The 17,882-nt window shown below is 33.2% G+C and overlaps 1 protein-coding gene across 26 annotated transcripts in view; it reads right to left on the reverse strand.

Moving 5' to 3' along the window:
* CCDC91 (coiled-coil domain containing 91) overlaps positions 1-17,882 on the reverse strand; it is a gene marked incomplete at its 5' end in the record, with an annotated part of 407,914 nt that overhangs the window by 269,009 nt on the left and 121,023 nt on the right. For 14 of the 26 annotated variants that reach the window (XM_082419790.1, XM_082419775.1, XM_082419781.1 and 11 more), the window contains 4 exons: positions 9,125-9,229; positions 9,988-10,191; positions 11,113-11,273; positions 12,168-12,256. In XM_082419790.1, the coding sequence (XP_082275916.1) occupies positions 9,125-9,229; positions 9,988-10,191; positions 11,113-11,273; positions 12,168-12,256 (559 nt within the window). The remainder of the gene's footprint in view (positions 1-9,124; positions 9,230-9,987; positions 10,192-11,112; positions 11,274-12,167; positions 12,257-17,882) is intronic. The other 12 variants (XM_082419788.1, XM_082419787.1, XM_082419786.1 and 9 more) reach the window with 1 other exon arrangement.

The raw sequence follows: 17,882 nt of genomic DNA on the forward strand, positions 1-17,882 counted from the left end.
ACAAAAAAGTCATTTTACATATTGAATCAAATCTAAGATGCATATTTCATCACACTTTAAGATTTCTGAAATTAGGAAATGTTATCTTTTCTGTCCCCTCAAAATCTATTATCAAATTGATGGTGTGTCTTTAAAAATCTATGTTATCTTAAGTTTGTGAAGGTACTAGCAAACATTTTAAATTTCTGTTATTGTATAAGGGAGGAAAAACATTTTCACAACGGTCAATTAGCCTGTAGAACTGAAGATGGTATTCTTCTAATGACTTCAAAATTATTCAATTTAGTTTCGATAAATAAAAGAACAACTTGATCTTCTGAATTATTAGAACAGGAATGATAAAAATCATATAATACCTTCAGAATATGAACCAGCATGAAATTTCCAAAAGGTATACCTCATTGTCAATTCTCAATAATGTCCCCAATCTTGGCATTCTTTGAAACTGAACGGTCAATTTTCTCATTACTACTGTTACTTAGGAACAAATAATCCAATTGTTAAAGTATACATTTTTCCCACTGGGAGAACTAAAAAAAATGTTTTTGTTTTTCTAAAAACTGCATATTTGGATGATAAAATGGGGGAGGGGGTTGCTTTCCTAAAATGTTTATATTATTGTTATTGTTTAAATTGTATCCAAAAATCTAGTGTTTTTATAAACAAGAGTTTAAGCTGTTTTCATTTTGGAAAAGTATATCATTCTTATTTGCTAAAAATGATCCTCATTTAAAAGAAAAAGCTGCTAACTCCTAAGTTAGGGAAAGGTTATAACACCTAAGTTAGGGAATAAAGATAATGAACGAGGAGAAATAGTATAAAACTTAAGTGTTTACTCTCAAGATAATTAATATTTTGCAGGGGGGAGGGAATGACTTAAGGTCCTTATTAGGAACATCAATCATGATGTTGGTGATCTGTATCTACAGATACAGGTAAAAAGGTACTAATACAAGTTATATGTTGTAAGACAAAAAAATCAAATGAGTAGTAGCCATTTAGATACTCTTATAGACACCCTCCTCCTCAAATTAGTTGTTTAAAGTTTTTTACTTCCCTTGAAAAAACGGAATGAAGTATGTGAAATTCAGTGACAATCAGGAAAAAGTAATATAACTGACTTTCTATATAACTGAAGATGAAAACAAAGAATAAAGTAGTAGTTTTCCCAAGTAGTTTTCTTTTTTATTCTCTAGACATTTTCTTCTTCATTTCAACAATTCTCACAGGCACCTACAAGTACCAGGCAATAGTATGTAAAAATGAATGACACGGTCTTTACCCTCAAATTTTATTAAGCAATATTGAGACCTACAACTCCCTACAATCTAGTACTAATTCCATAAAGAGGTAAATATCTTGGGGAAAGCGTATGTTTAACCTTTGCTATCCCAGATAATTCCCTTTAATAACAATTAACAGTGAGAGAATACTGGGAATATGGCAGTAATGATGGTACAGTTTTCAGATCTCTCAAAATTCCCTCACAAAAACACATAGAGCACCTAAAAATGTAGGACCAAAAGCTCATACTCATTATCTATCACAAAAATAGATGTCACAGTATCTCTGTGAATGCCATAATATAAGCAAGTAAAAATAAACCAAGAACAGTCTCAAGACCTGCACGGCATCAGAATCTGGGCAAGAGGAAAGATGAAAGCAACAGGGTATCAGACAGACATGAGAACTCCAAAATAGCTAACAGATACTCACCAGAGAGGTCAGCAGGCCAATATGAGGACAGCAAGTAAGACAGAGGAGCCTAACATTCCAATAAGTACAAGTGGTCCTCAGTAAGATATCAATGGCCCAGGATACACTGGGTCCAATAAACTCTAAATACTTTCAAGAGAAAGCCTCACATTGAGGAGAAAAAGCTGAGAACAGAGTCCAAATTGGCCAAGCCAGAGACAACAAAACAAGGAAGGAAAAGAAGATCAAGTCAAAGTGAAAGAAGGGAACAGAGTCAGAAAATCTACAAATGTTGCCACATCCTTTTAATCCGACAAAAACATTAGAGCACTATACAATCATGAAGGGGAAAAAAACTGCCTTAAATTACTCCTCCAGTTAAAAAGATCAAGAAAACTAATTTCATATAAAAACAAATAACAGAAAATTATGTCAAATGCTATGCAATGTTTTATATAGATAGATAGATAGATAGATAGATAGATGGAACAGTATGACAGCCCTACATAAAATAAAAGCACAGCAGAAATATATATTTTAAAAAGAAGTTTTAAATTCTACGTTTGTATTTCAAAGTGAGTTAAAAGACATTATGAAAATGATAAAGTAGATTACAGAACAATATGAATCATAATTAGAAAAACTCAGAAATAGGAGAAATTTCAGAAAAAAATTATAACAGAATAAATCATTTCAGAAATGATCACTAAACTAAAAAGAACATAACATTAAATAAGCTAAACTGAAAATACCTTAAGAGAACTGGAATAAGAGAGGAAACACATTTTAGATCAAAAAGAAATGAAGAAAGATGAAAAGTATTCAAGAATAAAGGGTAATACGGAAGACAAAGAGTAACCAATACACACATAATAAGAGTCACCAGAACGAATAAAACATAGTAAGAAAATAAAACAAGTATTAAATTTATAATTAATAAAAACTCCTCGGCATTTACAAGGAGGAATTGAAACTCTATATGTATATTAAAGGACACATTGGAAATCTAGGGAAATCAACCTAGAATGACCAATACCAGGACGTATTACAGTAAAATTATTTGACTTTAAAGAATAAGAAATTAAAAGAAGAGTAGATGAAATTAAGCAATACTTTATAATAAAAGAAAATGGAATAATATATTTAGATACCCATAAAAAGAAAAAAGAATAAGGAATCTCTTAATGAACCACTATGGAAGGGCCTCCAAGAAATATGCTTCAAAAAGGAAGGGGGGGGTGAATTTTTTAAATAAATAACAGAAGTGCATTTATTTAGTACACTACCATTTGTATACAGGCATGCCTCAGAGATACTGTGGGTTTGATTCCAAACCCACAATACTAGCCATCATCTGAGTCTTCAGTGAGTCCTAATCTTTTGGCTGGTGGAGGCTCTTGCCTCAGTGTTGATGGCTGCTGACTGATCAGGGTGGTGCTTGCTGAGGCTGGGGCGGCCGTGGCAGTTTCTTGAAATAAAACAGCAGTGAGGTATTCCACAACGACTGACTCTTCCTTTCACAAATGATTTCTCTGTAGCATGCAATGCTGTTTGATAGCATTTGACCCACAGTAGAACATCTTCCAAAATTGGAGTCAATCCTCTCAAACCCTGCTGTTACTTTACCAACTCAGTTTATGTAACATTCTAAACCCGTTGTCATTAAACAGTCTTCACAGCATCTTCACCAGGAGCAGATTCCATCGCAAGAAACCACTTTCTTTGCTAAACCAAAAGAAGCAACACCTCATCCCTTCAAGTTTTATTATGAGACTGCAACAATTCAGTCACATCTTCAGGCTCTTCTTCTAATTCTACTTCTCTTGCTACTTCCACCACATCTACAGTGACTTCTTCCATTGAAGTTTTGAAACCAAAACATAAAATCTTTATTTTCCTTTCATTTTTCCCCCTTTTTCAGAATACGGATAATCATTTTTAAAGATAGGTGAATAAACAGGATATCTTCAAGCTATGCGTAATTTGTATTTCTTTCAGTATTTTCTACTACTAAGTAGGACTTCAACTACATTTTGGGTTACCTATGCAGAACTGGTTAATTCCTCACATACCAGGTTATCAAGTTAAATGCTCAAGGTATCAAGCCATTGCTCTAATGCCATAAAGCATAATTACTACAGTAGTCTCTGGCTAAGGGCCCAACTTTCCAACACCTGACTAGTATTCACTTTAAAACAGTACAGAAAAATATTGAGAATAGTATCTATTCAAAATGACGTAATGTAACCTTTGAAATCAGCAGCAGAACACAGATAATACTCTGAAGCAGTATAAATCCATTTATGAGAGGAATTTAAAGTCCTCTGAAACACTGTGTTTTTACATCACTTTTTTAAAATTAAATTCTCAAACTGAATAATCAACATACTCTAACTAAGAGACATTTCAATAGGAAATGGCATTTGGAAGCACAGACCCAACCTTTTAAAAGTTTGTACAGGAAATTCCCAAAACTAGCCATAGCTACCAATACCAAAAACTATCAGAGATGATAATTTAAGAATCAGCTGCATCTATTAATTAAACTTGTTAAAATGTGGTCACAGTATGAGATGTACAGTCTGAGAAGCTTCCAAGTCTCTTCAGTGCTCATCACAGGTGTGGACGTACTTGCTATGAGAGTCAGAGACAAAAGACAAAAGAGATTGGAACCCAAGTTGTACTAAGATGAGCTCTCTATTCATGTTTCATGAAAAGTCCTTTAAAGAGCTACCGCTGACACATGGAGCATGATTCACTTTTCTTCCTCTGCTTAGGCTCACACCCTGGACGGCACAGGAAAGGAGAGGCAGTGCACACCCCCACGGTACTGCAGAGTTCACGGTATTCCTTGTTATGGGCACATTCACACCCCTCCACCTAACCTGGTAATTAGACCGTATCACATAAAACCACACTGTTAGAATTCTCTGTAATAGTTAATGTTGCTCTTTAAAAAAAGTTTTAAGGGTTTTACAAACATTCCATTTATTAATTACTCCATCTCGTGTCAGACTAAAATCTTGACAAAGGCACACCCAACACTGGTCTAAGCGGAGGCAGATTTCTTTACAAAATTGAAAATTCGAGCACTATATTTTGATATCACGTGAAAATACTTGGATTTTTCATGGTGATGAATAGGTATGAATTTTGTTTGCTTTTTTTTTCTCTGTATTGTCCACCCTTTCCACAATAAACTTATTATTTTTATAAATATACAAGCATACTAACATTTTTTAAGGAGAAAGGCTTCTCAGTCAATTTAACCCAGTCTTATCAGGACTATCTTTTGTACTCCTGGATATTTTGCTTTATTTAGGATACCACAGAGAGGCAGGCACCAATATATTATCCCTGTCATCAAAAATATAGCAGAAAAGAAAACTTTTTCTATTTCATTAAGCTCCACAAATATTTAGAAGACCTGTATGCTATATATGCCTTAATATAAAAAATATGTGGATTGCCATCGTCTATAGAAAATACATGATAAATATATTGACTTTCAAATATCTGAGGGATGACTTGCAGACCATAATTCAAGCAAGAAATTTAATATATATTTTCATGATTTAAAAACTCACTTTTGCTAAAATTTCATCCTACATATATTTAGCATAGAGTGGCCTCCTTTGGTACTCACAAATTTAATTAATCACATTTCCTATTCCTAAGAAATCATTAGATAGAACCAACTTTGTACCAGTTTTTAAAATAAGGCTATATTCCCAGAAAGAAATGAATTACATAAAGTAGGTCAAACAGTGAAGGTCAAGATTTTCTAAATTCTTAATGATCAGGTACAATACAATTTAAATATATTTATTAGAAATACATTTCCAGAAAGTCTAACACATATACCTATTTATGCACAAACTTGGTAAGTATAAAGCAGACATAGAGATTTATGGATTATCTCACAAACTGAGTTATGCATATTTTTATTTTCCCCTCCTCTATCTACAAGGACTCTATGAGTTGATTACTTAAGCTGTTTTCCTTAAAAACTTTACTCAAAATACCTGCTCTAAATTAATGTATTTTAAGGTTGAATTAATTTTCTGCTGTAGCTACAATAAAGAATATTTAAAATTTAAAATGTTCCTTTTTATTTCACTTCTAGACTAAGATGAAATAGATGCACTTCTCCCTATTTTTCTCAAGAAGTACAGCTAAAAGACCTGGACATTACCTTTAAAACAAATGTAAGAAGACTGCAAAGGGGGACAAGAAAGCAGAACACCTGGGGACTTGAGGAACCAAGGAATGACACAGCAGCAAATTTTGTGAGTTTTCTTTTAGCCTCCTATATCCCAAACTGGGTACTGGAATGACCAGCAACCAGGAAATGCCGATGGGCACAAACACAAACAGCCCCAAGAAAAGCTATCCCTCTCCACCCAAAGGTCCACAAAAGGGGCAACCTAGCAGAACAGATAACTGGTAGATAATAAGTGCTCTATGAGAGCCAAACCCCACGGAGAAAAAAATATGATCCCATCTCCAGCTCTATGAGCAAAGGCCAAAAGGCTAAACCCAGACTTCTACCCTCACCCAGCAGGGACATAGAAACTAAACAGTGTGCCTGCCTTGGAGTTCAATTTGGCTATAAGACCTCCTAGTACACTTTTCTATCACTTATTTAGCCAAGGTGATAAAATAGTCCCTAAGTTAGTTTACTCTTTTTTCCACATAGTATAAAAAGGAGAGAGGTCCTTTTTGGTACTGAAGTAAAATCACCTAAAAAAATGTTTTCTTGAGACGTACTGTTTCCAGAAAAAGGAAAGTATTTTTAAACTGAGTATTAGTTTTGAAGACTCAAGTTGTTACTCTTAGATTACCACTATTAATAGTAAAAGCAATAAAACAACAATGATAATGTCACTAGGCGTTTATATTGGTTTTCACTATGGAAAGCTCAAAGTGTTGTATACCAGGTGTTAGATGGTCTCTCAGGTATGTTATTGTTCCCATTAACAGATTGAGAAACTGAATTTGCAAAGGTATCTGTCTCACTAACGGGCCCAGAATAAGTCACTCAATGCAGAGAGAAGAAAACACAAAGTTCCAGTAATCAGTACTGAACCTTCCAATAAGCACCCTAATTCCAAGTATGGGGCTATAAATGTGGCTGTACACAATGTAATTAGCCCTTGGGCAGCAGGGTGCATTATATTAGTGAATTCATTCATTCATTCAAGAGTATTAATCGAGCCCACATTACATGCCAAGTATTGCTCTAGGCACTGGAAAGTTCCCAATCTCATGGAGCTTACACTCTGGTGAGGGTAAAAGAACAAATAAACAAATCAAAATAAATAACAATTGCTATGAGGAAGGGGGAAAAATGCAAAGAAAGGGGGCTAGGGAATGTTGAGCATGTACACAGGTTCTTATTTTCTATAGCACAGTCAAAGAAAGCTTCCACAAGAAGGTAGCATTTGAGCAACTTTCTAAAGGAAACTAGGGTTCACTGAGAGTTGTTAAAAAGTATAATTTTCAAAAAGTTAAAATGTGACTCATATAAATATAAATGAAACACATCAAAGACTTATACTACTCTTTATTAATAAAAGAATCATTTATGTTAACAGAAGGAATCAGATGTTAAGACTGGTTCAAAGAGCATTTATTTGAATAGGCATACGAATAGAAAATTTAAATAACGGAGTGTTAGACCAAGCAAGACTGCTAGTTGGAGATAATGTCTAATGAATGTCTTACAGGGCAATAAACACTATTCTTTGAAATTCTAACAGAGAGATATTATTTGCACCTCTTCTGTGAAAAAAATTAATTAACGTGTCATGTCAATACAACTGAGACTTTTAATCAATAGTAAACAGTGAGTCACATTCACAGTGAGTACTACATTCTTTTAAATAATCCTTGAGTAGGTCTAGTAAGTAATGCCCTCATAGGACACTGAAAGAACATACTGTTCACCCTTTTCTTTGTTTTCAAGTTTTACATTTTTTAAACAAAGCCATGCAGATATCTGCAGGAAGAGCATTCCAGTCAGAGAAACTGAATGAATCACAAACTGTTTCCCTCCACTCACCACTCCAACAGGCAAGGAATGCCCTCAGTAACAGACTCACACATTCACCTGGACCTTATTATGAATTCAGTGTAAGTAAATAGCTGGGGGCGAACTGGAAAAGTTGGAGAAGCCAGAAGATTTACACTGAAAGGAGAATGATAATTGAGGTTGGGAAATGATTTGACTCACATTTTTAAAGAACACTGCTCCACCTGCTGAAATAAAGACTCATTAACGGAGAAGAGCACGGGGAGAAGCTAGAAGGCCACTTAGGAGACTATTAAAATGATCTAGGCAAATAAACAAGTAAACACATAGTTTGTCAGATGTAAAAAGTGCTATGGAGAAAAATAAAGCAGAATATGGGAAGGCTGGTAGGGGATATCAGCATTGTTTGGAAAGGTCTCCCTTGATAAGGTGATACTTGCACGGAGACCTGAATGATATAAAAAAGTAAACAATGCAGAAAATTGAGGGACGAGTGCTCTAGACAAAGGGATAAAGCAAAACGATTGAAGAGAAAGAGTCAGGGAAAAGACAGGGAGAAGGGACACAAAAAAATGGAGGGCCTTGCAAACCATTTTAAGGACTTACTTGACTTTTAGTTTGGGTGAGGTGAGAAGCCATTGAAGGTTTCCGAGCAGAGAAATGACATGAGCAGCTTTAACTATTAAACAGATCACAGTGGCTGCCATGTGGAGAATGGTCTGTAAGTGGGCAATGACAGAAGCAAAAAGATTAGAATAGAAGATACTTCAGTATTCCAAGGGAGAAATAAGGATGGCCTAGAATAGGTTGGCAGCAGTGACCATAATGACAAACAGTCGAAACCTGGATATTTTGGAGGTAGAGCCAACAGGTTTTGCTTAAGGAACAGACATGGGATAAGCACAAAAAGGAATAAGTGTGGGTTTCAGCTTTAGCAACTAGAAAGACAAAACTGCTATTTCCTGGGATGGGGAAGACTGCAGAAGAAACAAGTTTGTTAAGGAAATTTGAGAAGACGAGGAGACGTTGATTACAAACAATTTGTGAAAAAGGTTAAATATCTCAGTTTGGTGTTTATACGATTCTAAGCTCTTTCCAAATGCAATCACAATAAGAAAAATTGGAATGTCTAATTTCCAAATTGAGAAAATCATCAGAAACAGAATATTTTTCGCCAGACTGAGTCTCATACAGCTAACCTGCATGGCTTCTCAGAGATTCGTACTGTTCAAAATGGCATTTATCATTAATTGCACACAGGTTAGTCAGTATTTTACATATTTAAGCAAGTATCTGCTGCTTCATTCATAAAGCATTCATTGAGCACTTTTTGAAGTTATATTACATGCTTCATCAAAAGGCCTACATATTAAATTTATAATTCACTGTTTTTACCTGAAGTTCTTTGTATCTATCTTGAAAAGAAATGGCCTCTTGCTCTTTTTCTTTAAGGAAATCTTTTTCCAAGACACTATGTTTTTCCATCAATGATTCCACATCCTAAAAGAAAAAAAATCCAAGCATAAATTTTGTAATATTTAAAGGCATAAAATATATTCAGTTTTTTCAATGAACATATTAGAAAATATTTGGTAAGGAAAGAACCCACCGGAAGTATGGTTTTCAAAGTCCAACAATATTATCAAACGTATGCTTCACTCTCATTCCCAGACCAATATCAAACACTGATATAACACTAACACTGCTATAACACTAAAATTATTCATGCTAATAAATAAATAAAAGCATCTAAACTAATTGTAAACAACACTCTACCTCTACCTATACTTTCTATAAATTTGCTAAGGTCTTTTTATAGAGATATTTGTAGGAAACAGAAATGAGAACACATAAATAATTTACTAAAATAGCTGTATGTCTAAGTAATCTTGTCAAATATCCCATCATGTCTGACTTCTCATAGGGACAAATGAATATTACAAATCTTCTAACCTACATAAGAAATACAATACTACCTGCTTTCAAAGTAAATAAAAATAAACCAGAAGGAAAGCATTCATTAGTGGAAAAAAAAAATCTAGTAAAAGACGTTCATATTTTTAAAAGTACACCTTTAAAACTAGAAATTTCTTATCAAAGACTTTCGTAAGTGATAAGCTTGTATGACTGATTTAAACCTACAGCCAAAGAGCATAATAGTTTTTCCACTGCTGAATTTTTAATCAGAAGTTGGGATTATATCATATTTCCAGTATATGCAATTCAAACATTTATTTTTTAGGCAAATGTAAATATACCTTTTTAATTCTCTGTTTTTCTTCTTCAGAGACTTTGAGTTTCATCTCCAGACTTGAAATTTTCTGCTGAAGTTGTATGTTTGATACATTGGCTCCAGGATCCTCAGAATCATCCACAAGAGCAATTGTTCCATTACTTTTCTCCTCAGTTAAACCCAACGGAAAAAGTGAGATATCCAGATGAGTGTGTGTTGATTGCTGAATCTAAACCACATTAAAAAAAAAAACAAAAAAACAAACAAACACAAGAGGGGAAAGTTTACACTGCACCAAGAAGGAAAACATCCAAAGGGCACCAGAAACCACATTTGGAAATTAAGTTGTAGCAAAGGTTCTGAAATTATTTCACCCTTTAAGTAAATCAACAGAAAACCTCAAACTGTTACAACAACCTAATCTTCGCAATAAGAAACAAAATTTTCTGTAAACTTCAGAGTTTAAAGCATTTATTATTTTCCAAGCAAAGCACTAAAAACTTAAAACTTTTTCTTGAGAGTGTATAATAAGTATAGACACATCTGATACCAGTTCTTAAATTTACACACACAATCAGAATTTGTTTATATACTAAGTTATAAATCAGATTTTAAGATTTATCAATAACCACTAATTGATCATCACTTTCTAGTAAAGATAACGGGTGACTCAAGATTGTATACAGCACTTTGGAAATCTGGAATAACTCCAGCATCTAGCACAAGGCCTGAATCGATAAATATTTGAATGAATAAACGCTATGACCGCTGTGTTTTTGGTTTTACTCTAAAATTGAAATGAATACTCTAATACTTGAAAACATATGGTAAGCTTCCCTGAAAAGAGAAATAGTTTTTTTGTAATTATTTTCCTTTTTGAAGTTCACGATCTGCCATGCAAAACTAAGTCAACTTTAATAAAACATATTTGGTTTTCAAACCGTGTTTTGGTAACTAACACTACTTAAATACCTTACAATTGTGCCACAAAACAAACATATTATTCAGTTTTTAGAATTCTAGATATTAACCTCAAAGTTAGAGTATCTACAGGAGGAAAAAAAAAAAGGAAATCAGGAGAGCTTCAATTAAATCAGTATGCAATTTTTTTAAGTAGGCAAAGTTCCTATAAAAATATGCTTGTCTTTACCTGTGCTTTAGGAAAAGTTTGACTGACAATGCTGTTGTCTGCATGTGTATTCTCTGGTGATGAAATGATGGGCTCAGAAGAGAGGCAGCCAACCGAAGGAGAAGTGTGGTCATGGTCCAATACAATCTCAGGAGAGGCTGGAGAAAGATGGACTCCAGATACTAAAGGAAAACAAACAAAACAAAACAAAAAAAGGATCATTAAAGGGAAAATAAAGAACAGGTTGAAGGGAAGAAAGAGAGCAGAGGGAGGGAAAGAAAAAGGGGTAAGGAAAGTAAAAGCAATGAGATAGAAAATGAGGATTCTATGACTATTTTTCAGGGATTTTTACTGAGATCTAAAACTAGTGTTTCTAAATTGAACAGGAAATTTCCATGTGAGACCTAAGCAAACAAAACAACTTAATAATGTCTTAATGTCTACATACTAACACATTACCATAAGGGGTGCATTTGCAACTCAGAGAAATTATTCAAATATATTATTTACCTATTCAGTTAGTTAAGAAAAAGCACTAGCATGCCTACCAGTGCCAAACACAGGCACTAGGTACTGAGGAGACAGCAATGAGCAGAACATGCATCCATGTACTCAGTGACCCTATGACCCAGGAGGCAAGTCAAATGAATTACTTATTACAATAAAGCGAGCTAAGGGGAAGAACAATGACGTTAAAATAGCTAATCCACTGTCTCTGTGTTAATTTATTCTTTTACAACAGCAAAAGATTTTTCATGTTAAAGTCAATTTTAGTTTGTTTCCACAGACAAATAATGTTGAAATGCAACTCTGTAATTAGTTTCACAACAAAATATTATTAGATTGTGATGAGGGTTCAAATACAAAGGTCACGAAAGGAAAGCCAATTCCAAACATGAAATAAGACAAAAATATTGATGATGGCAAAATAAACAGATTATATTACTTTATTTTCAAACGTTCTTTCTAAAAATTCAAATGCATTTGTATTGTGTGTTTTAAAGTTTAAGAAGAGTAACTAAATCATTTTTAACAGTAATTCATTTATACGTTTTGACTTTCTAAATTATAAAGACCTTTATTCCACATTGGCATCAGTAGCAATGTCAGCGAAGTTCTACCATAAATTCTGGAAGGCAGCTCACAATGGAAATTGCATTTTTCCCTGAAGAAAGACATTTATAAGGTCATTAGGTATTAACAAACTAAGGAATGTATCAATTTTTTATTGGTACCATATAGGATTATTTAATTATCTTATGTACACTTTCATTGTGTAGCAGTATTGTGTTTTTCAAATACTATGTGCCATACTGGATAAGGTATTGTAGCTTCTCCCACAAGCATTTCACTATCTTAACTAAAATACAGAAAACTGGAATTTCAACCCATGTTTGTACTTTATATATCTTTTTCAGAAATTTTTGCTAACCTTCACTATTCTATGTGCTAACAGATTTCCCTAAAATGTCAAAATAGTCTAACTTCTAATTCTAAATTACAATTATACCAAAAATATTACTAAGTAATTTTTAAAGGAATGAAAATAAGTACTATAGTATAGTGAAGAGGAATACACCCTTATGATTAAGAGCACAGACTCTGAAATCATATTGCCAAAGCAAGTGTACAAGATCTGGCAAGTTTACTTAACTTCCTTCAGTTTCCTCATCTGTAAAACTGGCATAGAGGTGCTGATGAGGTTTTAAATGACTAAAATATGTAAAGCTTTTAGCATTGTGCTGAAATTATTTTCATCATTATTTCAGAGATTGTTAAGATTTGTTGGACAAGTATGTTTTACTTCCAGGCATAAAGGGTATGTGTGACTATGATCCTATGTTCAAGAAACTCTTAAAAATATCATTCTGATCCACCACCTGAACATTTTAACATCTCTTTATGTTATTCACATTTATAGCCATAATCTAAGACAAGATGTCATGTTGTCATGAGTTAAATTCTCATTCTGTAACATTACATGTTCAAGTATGCCATATTAGGAAAAGAAAGAGGGAAAGAGGCTAGAATAAAGGAAGGAAGGGAGAGAAAGAGAAAGGAAAGGAAAGAGATAAATAAGGGGAAGGAAAAAGGAGAGGTTGAGGGAGGAAAGTAGGGATGGGAGGAGGCACCCTCACCCTCACACTTCCCACTAGTTACCACTATCATACTTTCCCTTCATAACCAAATTTCTTGCCTCCATCTGCTTCTTCCTCACCCAACCCTCATCATGCCACTAGACCCAATTTTTATGATATTAATTTTCCTTTCAGGTATTATTAAGTCAAATGAACACTTCTTATTTTATCTTCCTTTAGTTCTCCAGAGCGCATAATACTAATGACTCTCCCTTTTCCTTGAAACTCTTCCCTTGGCACCTATAAGCCACTATATCCTAAATTCCTCCTAACATTTTAACTTTTTTTTTCTTGTTTCCTTTTCAGGCTCTTTTCCACTCATTCTTTAATTTCATTGTTTCCTACACCCTCTGATCTTCTCAGTGTTCACATTATTCTTACCACTTTCAGAACCCATTATTTAAATTATCACCTATAAGCTAATGACACCAAAATTCACATTTCTAGCACAAACCACTCTACAGACCTCCAGATCCATATGCTCACCTAACTACCAGACAGTCCATTTAGCTGTCTAGTACATTCATCAGACTTACCCATCATCTTACATAAACCTGCTTTGCTTCATGTTAACGGTATCTCAATGAACTATTTGTCCAAGCCAGAAATGATACCACCAAGTGCCAACTTCACTCCAGTCACACTGTGCTACTTACTGTTCCCTGATTATGCCATACTGTTCAGTACCTCTGTGACCTCACAATATTACTGCCTAAGTAAAAGCCATAGCTGTGGAATCAGAAATGGATTCAAATTTGAACAATAACAACTTACTTGTTATGCAGCAAATTACACAAACCCCTCTAAGCCACAGTTTTCTCTTCTGAAAGTGGTGAAATAATACCAACAAACTTTTCCAGGAATCTTTTCACCTACTCCGTTACCCATCCAACCACAATACAATTTTACTTTTCCACTGTCAAGATATTACAGATTTCTAAGAAATAATAATGAAAACATTACATATCTATGGGATACATTTAAAGCAGTTTAGAAAAAAAAATCTAGATCCTTGAACACTTCAATCAATTTAAAAAATGAATTAAATTTCCATCTCATAAACTAAAATACGAATAACACAGAAAACTTTAAAAGCACATTAAAAAAACAGTAAAGATAATGCAGATGTCAAAGATTAAGGGAAAAAAAGCAGATCTAATTAATCAAAATCCTGAATTTCTAAGAAAATCAAATAAAATGGTAGTTAATTTATTAACAATAAAAGGAGAAAAGTACAAATAGATAAATTAAGTGACAAGGGTAACATAATAATTAAAACAGAAGAATTTTTTAAAATCATAAATCCTCTACAGACGTCTAAGTAAATAGGTTTGAAAAATCTAGATAAAATGGGCAATGCTCCACAGAAACATAGTTTATAAAAGTTGATTGGATTAAAGTTAAAATATTCTTTAAAAATATATAACTTCCTTGGGGAAAAAATAAAATTATGAGGCAACTACCCTATAGATAAAGCATTTCAAGAGGATTTCTAACAAAAATTCAAAAAATGAATAATCCCAATGCTCTAAAATTATTACAGAGCATTGAAAATGAAGGGAAACTTCATTAGCATTACATAACATGAACATAACATTGATAGCTAAGCCTGATAAAGACAATACAAAAACAGAACAACTAAAGATTTTTAGAGTATTGCTTAAAAATAATTAGGTAAAAGTTCTAAATAAAATATTAGTAAACAAAATCTAACACCATATTGAGAAAATGATATGCAATGAATGAGTCAGATTTGTTCCAGGAATGCAAGGTTGGCTTACTATTAGGGAATTCATTAATATAACATTCCATATTAATAGACTTAAAGAGAAAAACAGCATAACTAGCTCTAAGACTGAAAATGCTTTTGATAAAAATCAAACACCTGTATCTGTTAAAGAAAAAAAAACTCAGAAAAATAGAAATTGATGAATACTTTCTTAAGATAAAACATATAGACCTCAGTCCTAAAGTCAGCATGTTAATTAATGTTAATTAATTTCTATAGGTGTTTCCTCTAAGATCAGGAATAAGATAAGGGTGCCTACTATCTCCATATCACTTAACACTGCACTCACTAAAGCAATGTGGTTAGACAAGAGAAATTAAATGGAAGAGTAAAAATAAGAAAAGGAGGAAAACTACACCTCATGTTCCTACTAACTCAAACAATAAACACATTCAGTAAAGTAGCAGGATATTAACTTAATGAACAGAAATCAATAGCATTCATATGTAAAAACAATAACTATTTAGAAGATATGATGGTAGCAAAAATATTATTTTCCATAGCAACAAAGAAGATAAAATACTTAAGAATAAATTTAGCAAGAAACATGAGGAAACCTTTAAAACATTTCTGAAAGACTCAATGGTAGACCTGAACAAAGGTAAAGACCCTTGTAATTGGATAGGGCAACTAAACATCATAAAGATGCCAATCAATCCTCCCTTAGTTAATTTATAGGCCTAATAAAATCCCAATAAAAGTAAATACGCTTTTTTTATAATGGAGCTAGACAAATGGACATTAAATATCACATGGAAAAAGTAAAATGCAAAAACGTAAAAAAGAAAAAGTATAAGAAGGATACTCACCCCTCTTATTCAAATAAACTAAACTATAGTAAAACATACTACTAACCTTATTAAGATATACTGTAATAAATTACGTTAAAACAAACAATAAACCCTTTATAATTAAAACAGTGTATTTATTTGGTGCAGCAATAAACAGATCAGAAGAGTATACCAGGAAGTCCAGAAGTAGAGCCATGTATACCTGAAACTTAAGTATATGACAAAAGTGGCTTTTCAAATTACTGAGGCAAAGATGGGCTTGTTAATAAACAGTACCTTAACAACTGATTAGCCATTTGGAAAGATCTGAAATTAGACTCATATCTCACATTAATAACAAACCAAAAAAAAGCTACAACTGGATTAAAAAACAAGACCATATAAGTACTAAACAAAAATATGAGATCATGTAAGTACATTATCTTGGGTATAAGAAACGCCTTTCTAACTATGACTCAATTCCAGACACAGTAAAAGAAAAGACTGACAAATCTGACTACAGAATACATACAAACATTTTGTCTGTCAAAAATTATCTTAAATAAAATCAAAAAACAACTGACAAACTAAAAAAAAAAGATACGTTAATATATATCACAGATAAGGACTAATATTCCTAATATATAAAGAACATTTAAAACTTGGGGGGAAAAAGACTGAAAAATATGCCTATAGGATAACAGGCAAAAAATGTGAACAGACAATTCACCAAAAAGAAAATATACAAATAGCCCTTAGATACATGAAAAGACACAGATGCATGCATCTACTTGTTTGTTATAAAGGAAACATAGGAAGGATGAAGCCAAAACTAGGGAGACTGATAGGTGGAGGAGAGGTAGAATGAAGTGGAAAGACAGAAGAAATGAATTGTGGGAAGTATCTCTTCTCTGAGTGTAGTTTTGTAATATGGTTCTGAGCTTTGGAACCACATTAATGTTTCACATACTCAATAAAATAAAATCAAGAGGCATGGGAATAGGAGAATCGAATCCTAAAATGGTATACGTAGAACAGCAATTGAACCATATTTCAAATAAATAATATAATCACATTAACTAAGGAATGGGGGTGGAAGGTGAAGGGCAAGAACCAACCTAGGTTACTTTGGAATACAGTATTTTGGCTATATTGCCTCAGCAAAAGAACAAAAAGAACACTAAATAAATAATGAGAAGCAGAAGAGGAAAGGGAAGAAAAAAGGAGAGAATGAGGAGGAGGGAAAGAATAAAGATAAAGCAAACATTATAAAATGTTAACATTTGAAGAAAGTGGATGAAGGGTACATAGGAATTATTTGTCTATTTCTTGTAGCTTTTGTGTAAATCAAAATAAAAAGTCAAGAGGAATGAGCAAAAAAGAAAAATAGAAAATAGAAAAGAAATCACTCATGAGGGGGAAAATAGCTTGTCTCAACAAAAGTCTCCCCTATGCAAAACTGCTGAATACAGACTTGGTATCACTGAAAACATGTATAAGAATACTCCTAGCAGGACTGTCCATAACAGCAAATAAGTGACAACAGCTGAATACCTGCTGACAGTCAAATGATTAAATGAGCTGTGGGAATATTAATAATATTCTAATTAATAAATTAGAATATTTTATGTCAGTGTAAGTAAAAGAAATATATGTATATGCAACAACACGGGTAAGTCCTGAAAACATAAATTTGGGTGAAAAAAAGAAAACTGCAGGTGTGGTTGCACAGTAGTAACCCATTTTTATAAGGCACATAAACAAGCAAGACTCTTTAGAGATATATATATATACACACACATATACAACAAATTTTTTTTTTACAAAAGCAAGGAAGCTATAACAAAAATGTAAGCCAGAGGTTCCCTCTGGGGGAAAACACAGGGATAGGACAGAAGAGGATTATTAGAGTTGGTCATGTTCTAGTTCCTAAGTTAAATAGTAGATTCATGAGGCAAATTTTTAAATATAACAAAAAAATAATTACACATGCTTAAAAATATAATTCTGAAGACCTCTTGTTTCATTGCCCTTCCTGGTTGTAGTACTCAAACCCCATGAGCTATACTATCCCACTGATCAAAATCTGCTCTG

Source organism: Balaenoptera physalus, assembly GCF_965194825.1.
Source record: "Balaenoptera physalus genome assembly, chromosome: 13".
In the NCBI taxonomy this organism is placed as follows: domain Eukaryota; kingdom Metazoa; phylum Chordata; class Mammalia; order Artiodactyla; family Balaenopteridae; genus Balaenoptera; species Balaenoptera physalus.